The sequence below is a fragment of the Telmatherina bonti genome (assembly GCF_933228915.1).
Source record: "Telmatherina bonti genome assembly, chromosome: 22".
Classification (NCBI taxonomy): Eukaryota; Metazoa; Chordata; class Actinopteri; order Atheriniformes; family Telmatherinidae; genus Telmatherina; species Telmatherina bonti.
Genome location: NC_136631.1, coordinates 6,415,280 through 6,437,685, shown reverse-complemented (window position 1 = coordinate 6,437,685; position 22,406 = coordinate 6,415,280). Strand labels below are relative to the sequence as shown.

The 22,406-nt window shown below is 39.4% G+C and overlaps 2 protein-coding genes across 2 annotated transcripts; one reads left to right on the top strand and one right to left on the bottom strand.

Annotated features, from left to right (window-relative positions):
* Positions 1 to 464: 464 nt before the first annotated feature.
* Positions 465 to 4,783, bottom strand: qrsl1 (glutaminyl-tRNA amidotransferase subunit QRSL1). Its single transcript, XM_079262011.1, has 11 exons — positions 4,672 to 4,783; positions 3,510 to 3,669; positions 3,332 to 3,430; positions 3,051 to 3,147; positions 2,747 to 2,896; positions 2,489 to 2,664; positions 1,848 to 1,960; positions 1,582 to 1,774; positions 1,391 to 1,508; positions 1,082 to 1,290; positions 465 to 974 (listed from the first exon to the last, which is right to left on the bottom strand). Exons 1-11 carry the CDS (start codon positions 4,693 to 4,695, stop codon positions 793 to 795), a joined length of 1,521 nt encoding a protein of 506 aa, XP_079118137.1. The 5' UTR covers positions 4,696 to 4,783; the 3' UTR covers positions 465 to 792.
* Positions 4,784 to 4,839: 56 nt separating this feature from the next.
* Positions 4,840 to 21,841, top strand: rtn4ip1 (reticulon 4 interacting protein 1). The gene is made up of 10 exons (XM_079262700.1): positions 4,840 to 4,919; positions 5,046 to 5,343; positions 6,642 to 6,793; positions 8,423 to 8,491; positions 11,165 to 11,289; positions 11,511 to 11,559; positions 14,896 to 15,032; positions 15,180 to 15,363; positions 21,124 to 21,216; positions 21,472 to 21,841. The coding sequence occupies exons 1-10, from the start codon at positions 4,908 to 4,910 to the stop codon at positions 21,589 to 21,591; spliced, it is 1,239 nt and encodes a 412-aa protein (XP_079118826.1). The 5' UTR covers positions 4,840 to 4,907; the 3' UTR covers positions 21,592 to 21,841.
* The last annotated feature ends 565 nt before the right edge of the window (positions 21,842 to 22,406 follow it).

Sequence of the window (22,406 nt, the reverse complement as noted above, 5' to 3'; positions counted from 1 at the left end):
TTTTCTGTGACTATATATATATACATATATATATACATATATATACATATACATATATATACATATACATATAAATATGTGTATATATATATATATATATATATACATACATATATATAATAAATAAAAATTTTAATTAAAAAAAAAAAGTATCTGTACATGTCTATAAAAGTAAAATATTGCATGTAAAAAAAAAGTGGCTTTGATTTTTAATAATTCCAGCATCAGAGGATTAATATTATATAAAAAAATTAATTAAATACAATACAGAAAATAAACAAAAAGGCTCAATTAAATTAAATATTTAATTTTATTGGAAATAAAACTTAAAAAGAGAATAATAAATAATAGTAAATAAAAAAAAAAGATAAATCAAGTAGAAAAAAGGCAGTTTGGAAGAAATTTCTGACACCAGACATCATACCCTGACTTTTTATTTGATCCTAGTTTAATAACCAACCAGCCTGAAGAAATGTTATCTTTCCATGAGCAACTGAACAGCCACACGTTTGATCGACTGAAGCACAGCGGTGTCTTCCATCGCACACAGACGGAGCGATAAGCGATAAGTCAACGTAGGACAGCAGGGAGAAATGATGAGAAACATCTTATAAAACCCAATCCCAGCTCCCGTCCACGACAGATGAGTCCACATACGATTAAAATGCATGTATGCGGTGCATTAGGGAGGTTTATTAACGCCTCCAGTAAGAACCATAAAACTTCTGCAGGTTATTTGGATGATTCAGTCATCCAGTTAAAGTCCCAGAAAAAGCTGCTTTCTTTTTTTCTTCATGCGGCCGGCTGGCTTCCCGCCACTCCCGGGTTGCTGGTGGAGGGAAAGCCGACTCTCTGCTGGACCCACTGGGCCACACTGAGCAGCTTCATGTCCTGCAGGGCTTGACCTATGAGCTGTAAACCAATGGGGAGTCCCCGTCTTGATAATGCGGTTGGCACGGTAACAGCAGGCAGACCTGTGAAAGGAGGAGGTGGGAGGTCTAATCAAGCATGTCAACACGCTGATTTTTATCTTCCGGGTGATAACTGGAGGATGAGTGAAAATAACCATCCCTCTTCGTACCTGCCATGTTAGCCGGCTGCGTGAAGACGTCTTCCTGCGCGCTGCGTGTGCGGTTGTCTTCCTGCGTGAAGTCGCTGTAACGGGCTGCATCCGTCAGCGTGGTGGGCGTCAGCAGCACGTCGACTCCTAACCCGCCAAACACGCGCCTGAAGTCATCCGCGATCAACCGCCGGACCTTCTGCGCCTTCACGTAGTAGTGCTGGTAGTTCCTGGACACAGTGACACAGCGAGCATCACTTCCTGCTTTTTCATTGGTCAAAGCGACGAAGCGCCGCGCTGGAGTCGGGTCACCGAGAGAGACGAACTCACTGTTTCAACAGGAAGTAGTTCCCGGACAGAATCCTCCCTCTGACGACATCGTTGAAGCCTTCGTGTCGAGTGGACGCGTACATGGCCTCCGTTGAGACGTCCACCTCGCCCCGATGGCCTGAACACAGTTAACCAGCTGAAACATCACCATGGCAACGGGAGGCGTGGCAGCCTGTGGAACAAACGCGTACCGTATTCCAGCCCGTCGAAGCGAGCCATGTTGGACGCCACCTCGCTGTGACACAGGACGTGATAACACACGATGGAGTGCTGAGTATGGGGGAGGGAAACCTGCTCCACTCGAGCTCCGGCCGTCTCAAACATGTCGGCGACTCGGCTCCACTGTGCCAGGGTGTCTTCAGACAGACCGTGGGCGTGGTACTCCTGGCGGGTTGGAAGCAGAGCGTTTCAGCCGTTTGAGCGGAGAAGAAGCAGAAGTCGGGATTCTTTGGCTCACCTTCGGGATGCCCACGCAGATCTTCCTCACGTCGAAGTCTTCAGGAAGCTCGGTTAGCGAGGGAGGGGCGGGAACGGTGGTCGAGTCTCGAACGTCCGGGCCCTGCAGGACGCCTGTTGTCATCAGCACCAGCGATCAGTTACAGTTAGGGGCGGGAAAATAGAATGGAAAAATCGGAAATCGGGATTTTTTTTCTTCACAATTTTAAAATCGATTTTTTTTTTTTTTTTTTTTTTGTTAAAAAAAAAAAAAATCAATTTTTTTTTTCAAATAAATAAAAATAATCCATTACAAAATTTTTGTAATTTTTATTGTTTTTATTGATCTTTTAACTTGTCTTATTGGGTATTATAGCAGCAGAATGATGGTCTGGCTACTGGGTTGTTTTTCCCAATTGAAATAAAGAAAAATTACGAGCAAAATAAAAAAGTTTTAGACATTTTTTTGTTTTTAATTTACAAAAAATAGCAATATCAAAGAATTGTCAGAATTGCTATTTAAATCAAATCGGGACAAAAGCATATCGTCACAGCCGTAGGTAGGATTCATTTCCTACGGTGAGGTTTGAGCTGCAGTAAAACTCGACCCGCTGAGGACACGGAGACGGCGCTCGTCTTATGATGTCATCAAACGTTTCTCACCTAAGACAATGGCTGCATCCCCGACGCTCCGTGTAAGTATTCCTGGGACATCCATGGAGTTGACCAATGGGATGAGGCCGTGTCTGGACAGCAGCCCATAGCTGGGCTTCAGGCCAACGATGCCACACAGTGCTCCGGGGTTCCGGGTTGAGCCGCCTGTGTCCGAACCCAAAGCCCTGTCAGGTCGTCACCCAAACAGGAAATCACATTTCTGTTCTGGGTTTCTTAAAGCGGTGAGCGTGGAAGTCGCTTGCTTACAGGTAGCTGGTGAGAGAGGCCACGGCGGCAGCACTTCCTCCTGAACTTCCTCCACTGACAACCCAGTCCGGGTCTGCTGCGGTTCTGCAGGGATCAGCGTAGCTCCACGGGTTCTTCACAGGCCCGAACGCCCCGTCGGTACTGCCAGAACTGAGACGTAAACCAATATAAACACCTTAAACGTGGCAGTTTAAACTGATGCAGCTGACGTTTAACGTTTAACGGTTTTAACCAATCAGCTTACAAACCAGGACGGTGCGGCTGCTGTGTGGAAAGATCAGCAGGTTGATAAAATCAGCTTTACCCCATTGCAAACTCGTCCATGTTGGTCTTCCCCATCAGCACGGCCCCTTGGTCTAGGAGCTTCTGGACCACCGTGGCGTTGTAGGGTGGAGTGTAGTCTGCAGAAAAAGCAGCAGTAAGTTTATGTCATTCATACGATCCAAATCCTGAACCTGATTTCTTCCCTGTGACGTTTCACCAGGACCCACCGAGGAAACTCTGCAACGTAAACAAACTCCAACCCACAGGTAAGCTTTTATCTGAGGAATCAGGGAAAAGGCACCAAAACTCTGGAACACAAACCTTTAAGCATCCTGGATGCACATGTGGTTCTGATATTCTTCGTGCAAAAGTTGTCCTTGACTGCAAAGGGGATTCCATCCAGGGGACCCAAAGGGACACCTGCAGGAGGAAAAGTCCGAACAGTCAGACTGGCAGCTCCTCTGAGAGCAGATTCAGACTGGAGACCTCGTTGGCACACCTTGTAGCAGCCTGGCTTCAGACTGCCGAGCCTGCTGCAGCGACAGCTCCTCTGTAACGGTGATGTAGGCGTTCAGATGCTCCGTTTTCTTGATGCGATTCAGACACTTCCTACACAGCTCTGTAGGGGAGATCCTGCCCTCCCTGAACGCCTGGGACACCTGGAGGACATTAATGAGACACAGGTGACAGGAAGTAACGTCAACATGACATGTCAACACAAAAACATTCAGCTTGATCTATACTTTACTTTATTCTTTATTCCAATCAACAAGAAAAGAAAAAAAACCCTCCTGGTCTGGTATTTTAATTTCTGATCCTCCTTGTTTCCAGCAATCATGACAAAACTCTTAACAAGATTATATATGATGTCATACTGCACGCCATAACCAAGTCATCTGCATACATTAGATGATTAATAAGACAATTGCCCATTTTTGCATCCTTTTTTACATTGATTCAGCTTTCTTGAGAGATCATATATATATATATATATATATATATATATATATACATATATATATATATATATATATATATATATATATATACATATATATATATATATATATATATATATATATATATATATATATATATATATATATATATATATATATATATATTAAAGAGCATGGGTGATAATATGCCCCCCTGTCAAACCGCATTAGTCACTAGAAATGGTGCAGAAATGCTCCTACCCTATTTAACTGGCATAGATTGATGTGAATACCAATACTGTAAAATTCTTATTAAGTACAACCATGCTACATATTTTACCTGCTTTTTCTTTAACTACCACTATATTAACAGCTAAAGAAAAATAATCTGTCCACACATCAGACACCTTAAACATCTTTCTCCTCCTCTGACCTTTTAATGCATAAAAATCTACTAATGAATTTTCTCTTACTAATGGTCGTTTATTTTAATATCAAGGTTAAAAACTTAGTGCACATTTATTTAAAAACTTAAAAAGCACAATTCAATATAAAGTAAGAAGAAAATAACATCAGATAAATGACATCCTTGCTTGAAACTTTGTCACAATAATAACATGTAATCAAATTAACATTTATTGTAATCTATTAACTAACAGCAGATATTGTCAAGCTAAACTGCAACAATTAGTTCTAATAAAACAGATAAAAAATTATTCTTACCTCTTTTAAAGTCAGACTGAGCATGTTTATAGGTTTCTGTGATCAACCTTTAGAACAGAGAACACCCTCAGCACAGTGTGGTACAGGAGAAGCCTGCCATGTTTCCCTGAATGGCAACGTCTAACAACGCTGTCTGTGATTGGACGGCTCATGATGATACACCGCTCTGATTGGTGGAGGCGCTGACACCGGTAGAAGAGGAGGGATGTCACGGAGAAGGACGACGTTGTTTCTAAATGTTTCCTAACGTGAGAACAAATCCATTTAATTACCGGAGAAGTTAGAGGGATTTTATATGAGAAGAAATGCATACATTCAGGAAGTAGTTGTGGCTTAAAACGAGCTTTAAATGAGTGTTTTTCTCTCATTTCCAGTCCTTTCAACCCATAAAGATGAGTTCTGCATGTCTGGTTTGCAGAAGATTCTTCCTTCGACCTGATAAATTACTTTATTTTCACACCACCACGTCCAGACAGAGCAGCCTGAAAAGGCTGATCAGTTCCTCTAACAGGTGCATGACCATCATGCCTGCATGGGTTATTGATAAATATGGAAACAATGACGTTTTAAGGTTCACACGAAATGCAAGTTTCCCCGTCATCAACTACCCCAATGACGTCATTATTAAAGTGTTTGCAGCTGGATTGAATCCGTTTGACGTCAGCATGAGAGGTGAGTTGAAAGCATCAGATTTTTAACCTGCAGGTTGAGATAAAAGATTTTAACATGAATGCATAACCAAACATGGAAATTAAAATTATCTTTGCACTTTGTCTCAGATGTTAGTATGTAGGTTTTAAACCTACTTCAAAAGGAACAAGATGATAAATATAAAGAGTATGTCTCAGATATTTCCTGTGGTTTGATGTTTATTTTATTAACAAGTCATCCTAACCATGTCTGTGTGGGAGGTGGTTGTGAAATGATGAATTCCTTTTATCACTATGTTATATTGAAGTAACAAAAGGTTGAATGAATAATTAATACATCTGTAAGCAAATAAAAAAATGAAGGACATTATTTAAATATAAACAAGTCAAAGTATAAGTAAAAAGAAAGTAGTAAATGAATATTTTACTTTCATACTGTTTCCAGATATTCATACATTAAAAAAAACAATTTTCTACTGTTTTGTGTTATTTGGAAGAGATGGACAGTAATAAAAACAGAAAAGGGTGATGATGTTCAGTGAAAGTTGTCTAAAATTCCTTTATTTTTGTAGTTTTTCTATCAATTTTAAATCAGTTTTCCTTTTTAATTTGCATTATAACTTTTTTAATTCCACATTTATTTTCCCTCTACAATATAGTTTTTCACAATATGTCTGGTTTTGCATGCAGATTTTTTTTTCTGCAGACTGCAGTGAAATTTCTCACTTTAATTTATTATAATTAATTTAATTTAAATGAATCATGTTGTGTTCCTTGTTTTCTTGATTATTTTTTTCATAGTTTTGTCATACCTCAGTTCCTTTTATTTCTAATTTCCTGAACCATTTGCAGGGCGAGTGTGTTTCAGTGCTCTACTGTTGATCATTTAGAAAATGTTGCTAGCCAGCGTGCAAAGTGTTGTTAGTTTCATCACGCCTCCTTTTCTGCTGCTGATTTGATGCAGCCAGTTGTAGTTTGTACTTAAAAATTCCCCGAGAGACCTAACAGGCCTTTGCGTAGCTTAATGAAAAGTTTACACTCACACTTATGAGAGTTTCAGGAGATTGAATGTTTTTTTTTCTGTTTCACAGCTTTTCTTTCTATGCAAGGTCGATTGTAAAAGTCATATTTATTCAAAACGTATATATAATTTAATTTAAGCATGTTGATTTTTCTGTAAAAAATCAGAATAGGAAGCGGCAGGGTTAGGATCATGTCAGGTTTTACACTTTTAGCTGCATCTTCCAAAACGTTTGAGATTTTTTACAGCTTTTTGTTTAGTTAAAGCATCATTTGTAACCCGAAATCTCTCCCCATCAGGTGGCCATGGTGCTGCCACCCTGGCTGTGAAGAGAGACCCTCTGAACATCATGCAGACAGGCAGAGAGTTCCCTCTCATTCTGGGCCGGGATGTTTCTGGGGTCATCATGGAGTGTGGCCTGGATGTGAAGTACTTCAGAGAAAGGGATGAGGTAAAAATGACACATGCGTAAGTGTTAGATATGAAGTCATACACACCGTGAACAGAAATATCTCGCTGTAGAAGCGTTGTGGTGAGAACAAGACGAGGCTGAAAAGGGTTTCGGACGTTCCGCTGAGCAACAGAAATATCCAGATGAATTGTAGTTTATGACACAACATGATGATGACAGGTCACTGACTAGTGATCAGGTATTACATCTAACATACACTCATGGTATCTTGTGTGGGTTTTTTCTTTCCGTTAGATGCCAACTGAACAACAAAAGGTAAAGTTTATCTAAGCAGTCTGAATAGTTCGCACATATCTGAAGACACTCCGCCCTCATCAGCCTGAGTAGAACAGCACCATGTGACTCCCGTCTGTTCCTCATTGTGGTGTAGATGAACTCCGTGCAGTCCTTCTACCTCTTGCACTGCAAAACCTGTGGGTTTCTGATGAGAAATGTTCCTGTTTATCAAACTTGTGTTCTTGAAATTATTCAGCTTCTTTTCTGAGTTCTCAGTTTGTTACCAAAAAAATTCAGAAAACACAGATGCCTTGATACGATGTAGGCCTTAAACCTCACACCCTAATGTTCTTTTCAGCTTCAGCAGATATTTCTCCAAGTCTTTTAATGATTAATGCACTTAAAAATGTAAAATTTGCTTTCAGAAGCTTTTGCATTGCAGTGAATCCCAAACTATCTTTCTGAAAAACTCACTCAAGCTGTTGACACACATGTTCTACTTTTTGTCAAGCAGCTACTAAATGAGGACATACCTTCATGTGCAAGAAAACCCATATTTCTTTTTTTTTGCAAGACAACAGAAATACTTGTAGCAATTTAATGAATTGCTTAATCATAGATACCAAAACATCATATGAGCCAAAAACAGTCCAATATTTGATCAGAGAAACTTTGTTCTGCTCCTTTTTGGCACAAAGTTGTCCACGTGATACAAAATGCATTAAAAAAACATCTTTAAAACATTTCCTGCCTCTGTGTAGAAAGTGGAAATACTTTACAATCTACCAAATTTATACAATTTATAGAATCTTGTAAACATGTCAAATATCACTCCCTTTCTCTCTTATTAAATGCTGACATTGCAGAATGAATGAATTTAAACTGTAATGTCTGTGAGTTTAAAAAATGGGGTTTTAATGGGAGTCAGTGCGGCATGTTTGGCCATGAAGGTGAACAGAAGTTCCTGTAACTACAGTAACATACTTCTGCAGTCAGGCTGGTTTTGTTGCTGATCTTTGACACATCTTAGACTTTAATCACAGCCACATTGCTCTATTATTTATTATATTTATATATTTATTATAAGAGTTTTAGCTAATTAAACCTACATATAAAGGGTTAAAATCCTCAAAACAGTGAAACATTTGATAATTTTGTTGAATTGTTAATCGTAAAAAAAAGCACATGTACATACATGATACATAATAAAGTGACAAGAAGTTAACAACTTTTCTCAAAACCCTGAAGTTTCTGCCTTTTCACCTCTTATGCTGAGTCACACAGGATGACAGCAGTGACTCGCTGTGATCAGCGTGAACTGTGCAGGAGTGTTTAAGTGTGCTCTGTCTGTGTGTGTGTGTGTGTGTCTGTGTGTGTGTGTGTCTCCTTCAGGTGTGGGCAGCGATCCCACCATGGAAGCAGGGCAGTTTGGCTGAATTTGTTGTGCTGAGTGCCAATGAGGTAATGCTCTTAGGTGTAGTGTGTAGTGTGATCAACTACAGACCTGTAGCTAACCTGCTGTTGACTTGTCCCTAACCAAGTATAGACCTGTCTCTTACCAAAGTATTTGATTACATTAGTTTGGGTAATGATTCCGGTGTGGTGGAAAATACTCTGGTCTTGAGAAGTTGTAATACATCTAAGAGTCAACTGTCTTCTTACAATGAACATTTTATTATAAACTAATACAAGCACACGCTGGAGCTTGGAGAGAGAACGCTCTCTGCAGATGCTGAAGTAACACCCGATTATAAACCATGCTTAACTCCTCCTAGTTGCTGGGCAGACCACAGAAAACAATCATTCTCTCCTCCGAAGCTAAACTGAGCTCACTAAGCATCAATCACTCACTATATTACTTTATTACCTTTAACCTTTAGACAACTGGTCAACCAAGCAGTTGACAAAAACAGATGCCCTGCAGGAAACTCTTCCTGTCTCAGACTTTGTCTGCACATTCCAGACAAGGATCATATAACTTAAAGAAAGCTTTGTGCATTGACACAAAACACAGCAGGATCACAGCAAATCAATGCATATATGTCTAATACTTAATACAAACCAAACTCATAACAATTTTCCCCAACACCGGTCAAGTATCATTTCTGGTTCTGCTGGATCTCACCATTTGATACTGTAGATCACAGAATCCTGTTGCACAGACTGGAAAACTGGGTTGATCTTTCTGGACTGGTCCCAAACTGGATCCTTAAAGTGGAACTATTATGTGCATTTCAGGCTAATTTAGTTTTATTTCTGAGCCCAGAAGGGCTGGGATTGATGGAGTTATTGTCACAAATGGCTTTATTTACTTCAGACCGACCCTCTCCGTAGGCTGTCAGATCAGCCTGCGGGCAAAACGAGTGGATTGAGACTCTTCCTCATTAAGCCCCGCCTCCCGCCACTGCACTACATCGGGAGAGCGCACCGCACCTGCTTTCACCGTCATTGTAACATCTCATAAACAGAAGGATTAGGCTAATATGAACTCAATAAAAAAACAAAATACAATGTCAACACATAGCATACCGCCCTACATGTTGGAACCTGAATCAGAGCCTGAAAACGAAGTGGAAAACAGCAACCCACAGCAACGAATGCAGCAGGATGTCTCTCTTTGGTAAACTCACCAGCCATCGTTGGAAATAACTTTATCCCACGTTTTCCACCCGCCTGATGTATTTGTACATGCCCTTGTTAACCAGTAGAAGGTAACCAATCACCCAACCTTATCCCCCGGGACGTCACAAGGATTTCCAAGTAGAAAAAACTCTCTAAAACCACGCGTTTTTCGTCGCCATGGAAACCGAACGGAGAGAGTGCTGGAACTCAAACTCAAACTCAAACATGCGTTTAGGTGATAAAAAACAGTGTCGTTCACATGTCTGATGAGGATTTAACATTGTAACACTGTAGAAAGTTCAGAAAACTCCAAATACCAGAATAGCACCCCTTTAACTTTGTAGAAGGCAAGTGGCCATGACTTGTGGAGTCCCTCAGGCATCAGTCTTTTTACCTTTTCTGTTCAACTTGTATCTGCTCCCCTGGGTCAAATACCATGCAGATTATCAGTTATGCAGACGATACACAACTTTATGTGTCTTTGTCACCAAACAACTGCAGTCCAACAGACTCACTGTGTCAGTGTTTGGAGCAAGTAAACACCTGGATGAGAGAATTTTCTACAATTAAATGAAGACAAAACTGAGATTATTCTGTTTAGTAACAAGTAGAAGAGGGTCAGCGTTGGTAAACACCTGGAGACTCAGACCTAAACTCACCGACCAGGTCTGGAACCTTGCAGTGTTGATAGACTCAGACTTTCAGCAGCAACATCAAAGCTTCACTAGGAAGTCTTTTACCATCAGAAAAATCAAAAGAATGAAAAGTTTAGTCTCCCAGAAAGACCAGTAGAAACTCCTCCATCATTCCTCTCCAGTAGACTGGATTACTGGAACGCTCTTTCAGCAGGACTTCCTAAAAAGAGCATTAAACATCTGCAGCTCATCCAGATGCTGCTGCTGGAGCTTCAACCAGGACGAAGAGATCTGAACACATCACACCAGTTTTAACATCTTTACACTGGTTTCCAGTCAGGAACAGGATTCAGACCAAACATAGAGAAGCAGCATTTAGCTGTTATACTGCAAACAAGTGGAACAAACTGCCAGCTAAGATGAAATGGAAACACTATTAAATCCAGGTTGAGAACACTTCTTTTCTCATGCAGCTGTGCATGAAATCTGCACACTAACATTTAACTGATCTAGCTTTAATTTATGTTTTTATGATTTTATTGTGACTTTTTGCTATTTGTTGTTGTCTTTAATTCTTCTTTACACCATCTGTGATGCTTTTAATGGTTATGTAAGGCACTGACATTTCTGGTTCATGACGGATGCGATACAGATAAACTTGTTTTGCCCTCTATTTGTTTGAATTTCATGTGATCAATATCAAGTTTGAGCCGTATGTTTCCTTATTTTTGTTGTAGATCAAGTGTGCATTAATCTAACTTCTGCTTTTCACAAAAGCATCCATATCAGTTTATTTTAAAATGCAAACAAACATCTCTTTCATAACGCTGGGGTTGTGTAACACATCTAACTGCTGGTGTTCTTCACGTATGCTCAGATATCCCACAAACCAAAGTCACTAAGTCACATAGAGGCCGCGTCTATTCCTTACGTGGCAACCACCGCCTGGTCGGCGCTGGTTAACACTGGTGGACTTAGCAAGGACAACTCTGCCAACAAACGGTGAGAAAACATGAACACACACTAGAAAACAAATTCATCCCGTAGAAGACGAGTGTCGTTGAGCCGGTTACGTCCTCCGCGGTGTCCTTCTGGCGGACGTGAAGCATCACTGTTCCATATAGTTTGTTGCAGTGTGAACATGAATCCTTAAGATGAAAATGTATAAAACAGTTGAGTAAACATATTTGTTGTAAATGTCTGGTCTATTTTTTCTTTTTTAGGATTTTGATCCTTGGAGGATCCGGGGGAGTTGGAACATTTGCTATACAGGTACCTGGCTTTGCTTTACAATTCACTCGCACTACGAGAGTTTCAGGCCAAGTTAATGCAAAAATTAAACTATTGTGTTTTTTTGTTTTTTAAAAAAAAAAAAGGTTTTTGATACTAACAAAGCTTTTTCATAAAGGTGAATGTCCACATACGTCCAGTGAAAACTCGGTAGCATCAATACCTGTAAGAGGCGCTGCGACGCTGCCACAAGTACCTAAAAACTACGAAGACATGGGGTGTTTCTCAATTCAGGGTCTGCACACCTCCAAGTGCGCAGACGGCGTAGGCAACGAAGTGTTCTACGTCGTCTGAACGCAAGTGAGCTTACTGCCAGTAAAATGAGACAGCCTATCTAGTGAACGAGAATTACCCATAGTGCTCCAGTCCTCCGTTGCCTAGCAACTACATATGCCAAGTTCATCTAATTCCTGATCCAATTCTTCCACAAAAAAACACAAAAATATTTTTAAAATGACCGAAAATGGTGCCAATAATTTAAATTTGATTTATTTTAATTTTCCTTTGTGATTAAATGACAAACATGAGGAGGAGGCGGTTTAGACGAGCTCTCCTCTGGCTGACAGCTCGTCCTGTCAAGCTGTTAACTTCAGTGGAAAACAGTCCTTGTTAGACACATCTACAGCCGTCCTCATGTATTCATACTTTCCCATTAAAGAAGGAGAAAACTGCTGCCTGGGAAATAAGATGAAATTTACAAATGTAATAAAATAAAGTGTCATTAAAACCATGACATTTTCTAATTCTGGTTCAATATAAATATTTTTTAAAAAGCAAACCATTATGATAAAATATATGTTACATCACTCAAACTAATATTTAGTAGAACAATCCTTTAATGTTTCCGCTCCAGTCAGGTGTTTTCTGCTCCTCTCAGTCAGACTTCTGCACCTGTTGACAGGTATTTTGTCCCACTGTTCAACAGAAAAGTCTCTCATTTGTCCAGGACACTTTGTTTCTTTCACTCAATTAAATGACAGTGTCTTTTATCACTTAATTATAATTTAGCACATGTTTATTTATTGTTTCTCATTTCAGTCTCCAGTTATCTGAGTGACTGTAATAAATTTAGCCTTTTCGTTAATGAAAGGGGACAAAGACATCTAAGGACGACTGGAATTACACTTATATGTGGTTATTGGACACAATACCGCTGTCCTCCCAGCTTGTCTCCTGGGACAAATACGTCTGTTGATACATAAAAATAAATGTCTGACTGGTGTGGTACCTACACCGGCGCTCTGCTGCTCATGCTTTTCTATCAGGAGCGCAATGAATTCTGGGATAGGAGAGGGTGTGCTATGCTGAAGTCAGATCCGAAGGATTCACAGACTCAGCTCTGAATTCCAACAATTATTTGGCCTCTCTGGAATCCGGATATTTTCCGAGAGGAATGCGGAAGACAGGTTGGCAGGCAGACCAGCAGGGAGGCAAACTGACAGGCTGGGAAGCGAACTGGGTGGCAGGCAGGCAGGCAGAAGGGTAGCAACCAGGCAAGCAAAAGGGAGCAATCAGGCAGGCAGACAGGATCTCTAACGGGGAAAAACACAACAGGTTACAGATTTGAAAATACCACTGAGAAGAATTCTCAAAGGCCAAGAGTTGTACCGCAGGGTGGAAAAAAAACAAAACAATCTGGCGAAGACTGGTAGGCTGGGCCGTCCTTAAGTAGCACAAGGCACACCCACTACTGCCACACACAGGAGAGGGCACCATGACAGGGTGCTGAGGATACATCTCTTGTATCCTTTGTTTATAGGCCAATCTGGACCCAAACGAAGGGCGGATTTGAAGGGCGGACTGGAAGGAGCCTTTGAATTGAGACAGCACTTGGCGCGCCACTATAACACATGACAAATCCCATTTTGGAAGTGTGCAGAACCTGAATTGAGAAACACCCCTGGAGCATATGCAGATGCAAGCGTGCAGCAATAAAGAAGCAGAAGAAGAAAGAGAGGAAGGTTTGGACTTTGACTCCAGACTTAACCAGAGCCAAAGTAGAGGACTTTACTCAGTAAACATCACCAGGCTCCTGAAAATCAATAATAGGTTATAATGAGATGACCGAGTGAATTTCATTAGACATTAGGGTGACACAGAGCTTATTTAAATGGCTAAGACAAATGGGGGGGGGGGGGGGGGGGGGGGGGGTGTACTGCTGTGGTGGCTGTCCTGCAGCTGAAAAGATGTTATGATATTCCTTCTTCACTTTCTGTAGCTTTGGCGTTGTTTTTCTTTATTGATCTGTATTGATGCTGCGCCGGTGTGAACAGTGCCAGGCAGCCGGGGTCTGCCTTCGGCTTTCCTTTTGTCCTTCAGTCTGACAGTCTGCTGAATCCAACCCCTGTTATAACATCATAGTTCATGTTTGAGAGCCTGGATTGAAAACCAACTTTTTTGTCAGTGTGAATCCACTGACTGGTTCTGATATAGTTTTAGGAACCAGTGTCATGAAAGGGCTTTGGGGTGATTTTCTTATCGGGTCTTTAACTCAAGATGCGTAAAGGTTTTTCATACAGAATGAAAGAAGACGCCGTTTGCAGAAATGTTCATTATGGGAACCGTTTTACAAGTGCATTGGTCTCAGAGTCCCTAAACTCCAATCTGTGTGGACAAAATGTCAAAACTGTCACAGAAGCACCTAAACTCACCCACTCATCATCAGCCAAACAAAGCTTGTGTCAAAACAAAACAAAGTGCCCAGCCCAGCTCTGCTTTGCGTACAGCTGTTGTTGTTGAGGGCCAGTGCATCACATCAAACAACTATGTGCTGTTTGCATGAGTACCTTTAGATGTGGAACAAAGACAGAAGTGCTGCTGCAAGGCGTCTTCAGTCTGTTGGAGATTGGCATATAAGACAACTTTAATAGAATGAATTTAAATGGGGGGAAATATTTATTTCTGAAAGGAAATTAAACGTAAATTTAATACAAAATAAGTTTAATTCAAAATAATCATATAGAAATATGTAAAATTATATAAAAAAGAATATAAATTAAGAAGAAGAGGGAGAAATTACGCAAAAAAGAACATAAAGATATATAAATATATATATATATATATATATATACACACACACACACACACACACACACACACACACACACACACACACACTCATCCATTCAGCATGAAATAAGTCATAACATCGAGTGCTTGCTCTGACAGGTTTCAGCCAGAATCACAAAACTTCCTTCATGACCTGCAGTGGGTCACATGACACAAACCTAAGAATGTGTGCAGTTTGGTCATATGTGGTACAAGTTGCAGCACATGAGACCAGAGGGGCTCATGTGAGGTTACTGAACCTGTGTCCAGATGCTGAAGGCATGGGGAGCCCACGTGACGGTTACCTGCTCCCAGAATGCCGAGCGCTTTGTAAAGGAGCTCGGGGCGGACCATGTGGTGGACTACACGGCTGGACCAGTTGAGGAGCCGCTCGGCAAGCTGGAGAAGTAAGAAGATCCAAACCACAAGCAAACACCTCACTCTAGCTGCACTAAAGTCCAGCAACACCTCATTTTTTACTTTTTCTCCTCTGTATTTTTATCCCTGATCTTGTTGTCCTCATGTCCTCTGCTCGTGTCTCCTGGACACTAAAGGTTTGACCTGATCCTGGATAATGTTGGAGGGGACACGGAGCGATGGGCACTTGGTCTGCTTAAGCCATGGAGCGGAGCCAAGTACATCACCCTCATCACACCGTTCCTGCAGAACACTGACAGATTGGGTGTAGCTGATGGTATGATGCAGACTGCAGCTACAGTAGCCACCAAAGCCCTGAAGGTAACCCCAGCACAGCGACACTAAAATTATGTCACTTTACCTCACCTGAGTCAAATGCTACTGTTTCATGTGCCTTTGTAGAGATCCATGACTGTTTTTAGAATAATACAATATCTAACAGGCTACATGAAGTAGTTGAGAATAGACATAAATATGCAGAACTATTTGGAATGAAAGAATGACCTGATCCCAGAGATCATCTTCACATCTTAAACTGGATAAAAACAAGGCTGGACTTCATGATTGACTTTAGCAAAAACTGTAGATTTCAACAGTCTGACTGACGTTATTTTAATGCTTGACAAGATTAGGAAACAGCGGCCCTGAAAGAATCACATATATATATATATATATATATGTGTGTATATATATATATATATATGTATATGTATATATATATATATGTATATGTGTATATATATATATATATGTATATATATATATATATATATATATATATATGTATATATATATATATATATATATATATATATATATATATATATATATGTATATATATATATATATATATATATGTATATGTATATATATATGTATATATATATATATATATGTATATATATATATATATATATATATGTATATGTATATATATATGTATATATATATATATATATATATATATATATATGTATATGTATATATATATGTATATGTATATATATATATATATGTATATGTATATATATATATATATGTATATGTATATATATATATATATATGTATACATATATATATATATATATATATATATATATATATATATATATATACATATATATATATATATATATACATATATATATATATATAAGATAGGAGTCGGAGCACTGTGGAGCCATGTATTCCTTTCTCACTTAGCTGTGATGATTTCATGTATTTTTTCAGGAATAAAATTGACACTATTAGAGATCAAATTCACAATACTCTTCCTTCTACCTATAATGTTGAGCCTGTTGTGGTCTCTGAAGCATCCTTAGAACCAGGATCTGACTTGTGTCTAAATAGTTTCTGTCCTGTCCAGCCCTCTGAATTAACTAAAATAATAGCTTCATCTAAACCATCCACCTGTATCTTAGACCCTCTCCCAACGAGCCTCTTTAAGGACATTTTCCCTTTAATTAATACAGCACTACTAAATCTTATCAATATGTCTTTAGTGACAGGATATGTACCACAATCATTTAAAACTGCTGTAATCAAGCCTTTACTTAAAAAGCAATCTCTGGATCCAGAGGTGATAGCAAATTATAGACCTATATCTAACCTCCCGTTTATGTCCAAAATTCTGGAGAAAATAGTTTCAGCTCAGCTACATGCCCACCTGAGCAGAAATAATTTATTTGAAGAGTTTCAGTCAGGATTTAGAGCTCATCATAGCACTGAGACGCCATTGGCAAGTCTGGCTGCTGTTCATTTTTGTTGTGCTTCTACAAGCAGGCTGTTTAACAGTTTAGCATGCTAGCTAGCCAGCTATGGACATGGACTGGCTTTAAATTTGGGTCTGTGGGTTTTTTGTCTCTGCAAACTATAAGCACTTTACCGGTGTCCTGCAGGTTTTCCAGGTGTCCCCGCAGGAACACGCATGTCTCAGACTGAGACAAGGTCTGCACTTGTCTGCTAAATTATGCATAGATTATATATATATATATGTATATATATATATATATATATATATATATATATATATATATATATATATATATATATATATATGCATATTTATGTCTATAAACGTTATAGGAACACGTGTGTCTCAGACTCAGACCAGCTCTGCACATGTCTGCTAAATATGCATAGATTTGAATCAGGTGTGTTGCAGCAGGGACACTTGGAAAACCTGCAGGACACCAGTCCCTGAGGACCAGTATCTGCAAAAAGTAAAATTAAATGAAAAAATGAAGCATTAAAAGGAAACTGAGATAAATGAATAAAAAACGGCGGGTAGATAAGATGTCAGACCCCGTCATGCTGCTCATGAAAGAGGAAGCTGGTTTTCTCTCAGAGACACAGATGACGTGACAACTGTTGCTGCTTTGTTTCACACGGCAAATTGTTTACGTAGTACTGCCGGACTTGACCGGAGAAGACAGAAAAGGGATAGAATGAGAACAGAAAGGGAAAATAAACAGATTAACAAAACCAGAAAAATGCATAAACAGAATGTGTGTTAGTGAATAAACCTACAGAACGACTGCATGCAGAAAAACACGGAGTGCAACATGTTGGCAGAAGGATGATCATGTCACTCCGCCTACACAAACTTCTCATCTAATTACTTTTTAGACCCCATTTTAAATCCTCGTGTTTCTTGCCCCACCTTATTTATGTAAATGTCTCGTTCCTCATGTCAGCTGAACAGCTTCTCCCAGTCGTCCCTGCTTCTCAGACGAGACAGGGCTACTCCAGCAACAGTCCCCCCCCATACATTAAAACCTATTTGTTTTGATGATTATGTCAGGCATGAGTCTGTGCAAATTGTGAGTACAATGCATACATTCCTGACATCCTGTCAGTTTGCCCAGTGTGGTGAGCATCCTGTAAAGCAGAGTTTGCATGTAGAGTTTTTCACTTGGGCTCTGTACATCTGTAACCACCTGTTCCTCTTGATCTCACCATAAAAACCACAGCAGTGAACTTAAACAGGTCCAGTTGCTGTTGTGTGTGGCAGTAATAAAGAGGTGTCCTATTTACCTGAAATTAGGCAGACCACTGTCCTTTTTTATTGCAACCAAATTTTTTATCAGAGGTTTGAAGAGTTTATAGTAACATAAAGTTGTTAAATTGTAAAGAGCAGAAAATGTCACCTCACCGTCATCCGGGATGGTGAAGGCGATGTTCTGTCCTGCTTCTGCTCCACCAGTCCGAATAGGAGTGTTTCTCCTGTTCTAATAGTCCTAATAAAGCTTAATAAAGCTTGATGCTAACTTAACAGTAAAGTTATATTCATGATTCTTTTTCTTTTTATGTTCATGGGGATGAAGATGAAAGTAAGTTAGAAACTGTGACTTCCTGCCTGAACCATAACAAGAGGTGAAAGCAATCACATTAAATTCAGGAAGTTGTTTTAGTTTTTGGTTTAATTCAGTTTTTTTGCTGCTCTGCAGGGGGGAGGGGGGTAACAATGGATTTATTCATTAGAATTAACAGAGGGAATGTACAAAAATCCTTTTCATCAGTGTAGATAGGTAGGCGAGATGAGCACCGCAGTGCCGGATGGAGGGTTGATGCTATTTAAATGCAGTCAGAAGGTGTGTATGGGCATTTCACTGCTATTCTATATGCATGTGTCTGTGCACGGATGTGTGCACGCCTGTGCTGGATGAAAATTTTAATTCTTTTTTTTTTTTTTTTTTTTTTGAAGTAATTTGCCTTTTTTTCCACTTGTTAAGTGGTTTGTTCTGCATTTAGTTGTGTGAAAAGTGCCATATAAATAAAGTTTTGATTGGGTTGATTGATTCTCTTGCAGAAATGTTTTTTACATAAAGCTCTTTGTGTTGCTGGTTGCATGAAAAGTGCTTTATGAATAAAGTTTGGTTTGATAAGAGAGAAAGAGAAATCTCAGTTTGTCTACTTATAGGTGTTCCTGATGATTAGCTGCTTTGTTTTTGGGGGGTTTTCCAGTTCTTTCCTGTTTTTGTTGTACAATTGAAAGCATGTTTTTTTGTGTGTTCGCTGTAGTGGTCACACCTATTTAAAGGTTTATATGGAAGGAACTTTATTGGACCTTAGTGACTCACCCAGCACAATGTTATTCACCGTGACTCGACTTTTAACCCAGTGTGAGTCTGCTTCTGGTCAGCGTGCTATAATTTGGTTTTACTGGGTTTTTTTACTATTTATTTATTTTGTTTTTTATTCCTTGTATGATCTATTATTTTATTATGTTATTTATTTATATCATAATAAATAACAAAGTGCTGATGTACAGCACTTTGTTCCAGCTTTGGTTGTTTTAAAGGGCTTTATATATAAAGTTAAATTGAGATGATAAACAGAAGAATAAAATGATACTGGAACACCTCATGAGGGAGGTGTTCAGGAGGCATCCTAACCAGATGCCCGAACAGATCGACCTCCCCTCGAGGCGGAGGAGCAGCAGCTCTACTCCGAGCCCCTCCTGGATGACCGAGCTTCTCACCCTATCTCTAAGGAAGAGCCCACCACTTTGCAGAGGAATGGTGGCCGGGCGATGATGTTCTTTCGGTGTGTAGGTGTTCAGCTGTCTAGTCACACTGGAGACAGGGTGTGTGTTAAATTTAGTTACACCATAGAAAGGTTTATCCCCCATCTGTTTCCATAGAAACAGGAGTGTGTGGCTTTAAACAAAGCTAAAACTCAACCTGAACTCTGTCATTTGTTTATCTCGCCATGCAGTTACAAAAAATAGGTTGGGGTTTTCTCCCACAGGAAGGGTTGATGCACATCAGATCACTTGTGCATCAACCGCTGCTGATGTCTGATTGTTTTTCTGTCAGTCATCAAAAACCTTTTTGTTTATCATGTTAACGCTGAGTTTGTGCCGCTTGGTCGCTGCAGGGGACGTGGACAGATGTATTTTGAAGATTAGGATCAACTCTGAGTGAAAGGAGTGGCAGGGAGGAGCTTGCATGTGGGTTTCTAGAGAATGAGAGAAAACCACAGACTTGCAGCGCTCACTGGAGCTCCGTGCACATATTCAGTAAGAGGACAGCAAGATCGATTTCTGCTGCGGCTGTAACAGCGGCCTCTTTTCTGAGCAGGCCCTGAAGGGAACGTAAAAAAAAACTCCCATACATTGAAATTCCTTGTAGTATATACACACACACACACACACACACACACACACACGGGTCAGGTTCAACAACAGAACGAGTCTCCTCATTTCTCCTTTTGTTAGTCGGTGTAGGGAAGGTGAAATGGCGTGTTCCATCTGACACCGAGAGGAGTGTTCATTAAACAGCACAGTTCATATTAATACACAGAAAATTCTGGATGAACATTTAAAGTCTTAAAGGTAAAAATAAAAGCAGTTTTATTTCTTGCGACATCATCTTTAGGTCCGTTGCTATGGTTACCTGATCACTTCTCAACGTAAGTTGCTTTAGATAAAAACATCTGCCACATGACAGAAGAATAGAATAGAATAGAATAGAATAGAATAGAATAGAATAGCATAGATGTATGTATGAAAACATAAAAGTTTATTTAACACGTTGATTAAAATCATTTTCTAGAAGCTTTGACAGTTTTGTCTCCTTCTGCCCTCCAGTGGATGGATGGATGCAGTTTTCCACTTTCCACTAACAAATCATCCACAAAATGATTTCTTTCAGGAGTTTTTTAGTTATCAATAAAGAGAAAACTATTGTGTTAAAAGGTCTGATGAAAAGAATAAATATTAAAATGTCTTTTTCTTTGTTTTACATTTTTCAGGTTTTACAGGATTAACAAAAAACTTGAAAATTAAACATTGTGTTAAAATATGTTAAATGAAGTAAATAGCTAACATTAAAAGGATTTTTTTTTTTTATAGACTATAAAGCCACCAAAAACAAAAACTGTTTACATTAATTTATTATTTTCCACTTATTAAAATTATATAATACAATAAAATATAAATAATATAATATAATAAAATGTAATATAACATAACATAAGGTAATTTAATATAATGGAAAAATATTGTGATTGACATAGCAAAGCATAAACATGACATTTCTTGATGCATTTTTCTGTCTTCCTGCTTTTATCTGCAGCATTTAATGAAAGGAGTTCACTACCGCTGGGGATTCTTCGCACCGAGCGGTCCTGCTCTGGATGAAGTCCGAGAAATGGTGGATGCAGGACAGGTATGAAGCTACACACAGACTTTTTTTCCTCAAAGACAAAAGTCACCAAAGCATGTGGATGATGAAGTCGGCCCTTTTAAAAGCAGAAGAGGATGTGATGCTGTTTTGTGTTCAGTTCACACAGACATATGTCAGCGTTGGCTTTGCTGATGTCACTGAGGGAAGTTGCATCAACTTCCGTCCTCAGTCATGTTTGAGTTTCTAATGGAGGACATTAAACCTCTTTCCTGCCTTCCTCATTCTACTCTCCGTCAGATCCGAGCCGTGGTGGAGGAGACTTTCGCCTTTTCACAAGTTCCTCAGGCCTTCGAGAAGGTGGAGAAAGGTCACGCGCGAGGAAAGACCGTAGTCCAGATCAGCAAAGGGGGGGCATGAGGTGCAGCAGAGGCTTTTTCTCCACAAATGAGCTGATTAGAAATGAGTGGAAAGCTACTGGAAAGGTACAGAAACCCAGTTATCACTGTTGCTGCTTCTCCAGGTGCAGATTTTCTACCTGTAGTAGCTGTTTGGCTGCTGACCGTGCACACATAAGCAAAACAGACATTATCTGTAGGGTCCGAGCTGTACGAAGTATCGTTTGCTTTACAGTGTTTGGTTTGTTATATCGGTTGGCTGGAAACAAATAAATAAGATTCTGAAAGAAAAGTTGTCTCATTTAATTGTTTAAGATCTAATTATGATCAATTAATCTGAACATGTTTTGATTTGTTGTGATCACTGCTTGCAGAAAGTGTTTTACATCTGAAGCATCAGTCTGTGTTTGAGATGTTCACATGCACACTCCTAAACCAGCACAGAGGCCGGCTGAATGTGAGCAGTGCAGGCAGACCCCTTCATGCAACATAACTAGTCTGGGACTAGTTATAGTTTGTTTTATCTGTAATGTCAGACTAGTTATAGTCTGTTTTATCTGTAATCTCAGACTAGTTATTGTCTTTTTTATGTGTAATCTCAGACTAGTTCTGGTCTGTTTTATGTGTAATCTCAGACTACTTATAGTCTGTTTTATCTGTAATCTCAGACTAGTTATTGTCTTTTTTATGTGTAATCTCAGACTAGTTCTGGTCTGTTTTATCTGTAATCTCAGACTACTTATAGTCTGTTTTATCTGTAATCTCAGACTAGTTATTGTCTTTTTTATGTGTAATCTCAGACTAGTTCTGGTCATTTTTATCTGTAATCTCAGACTA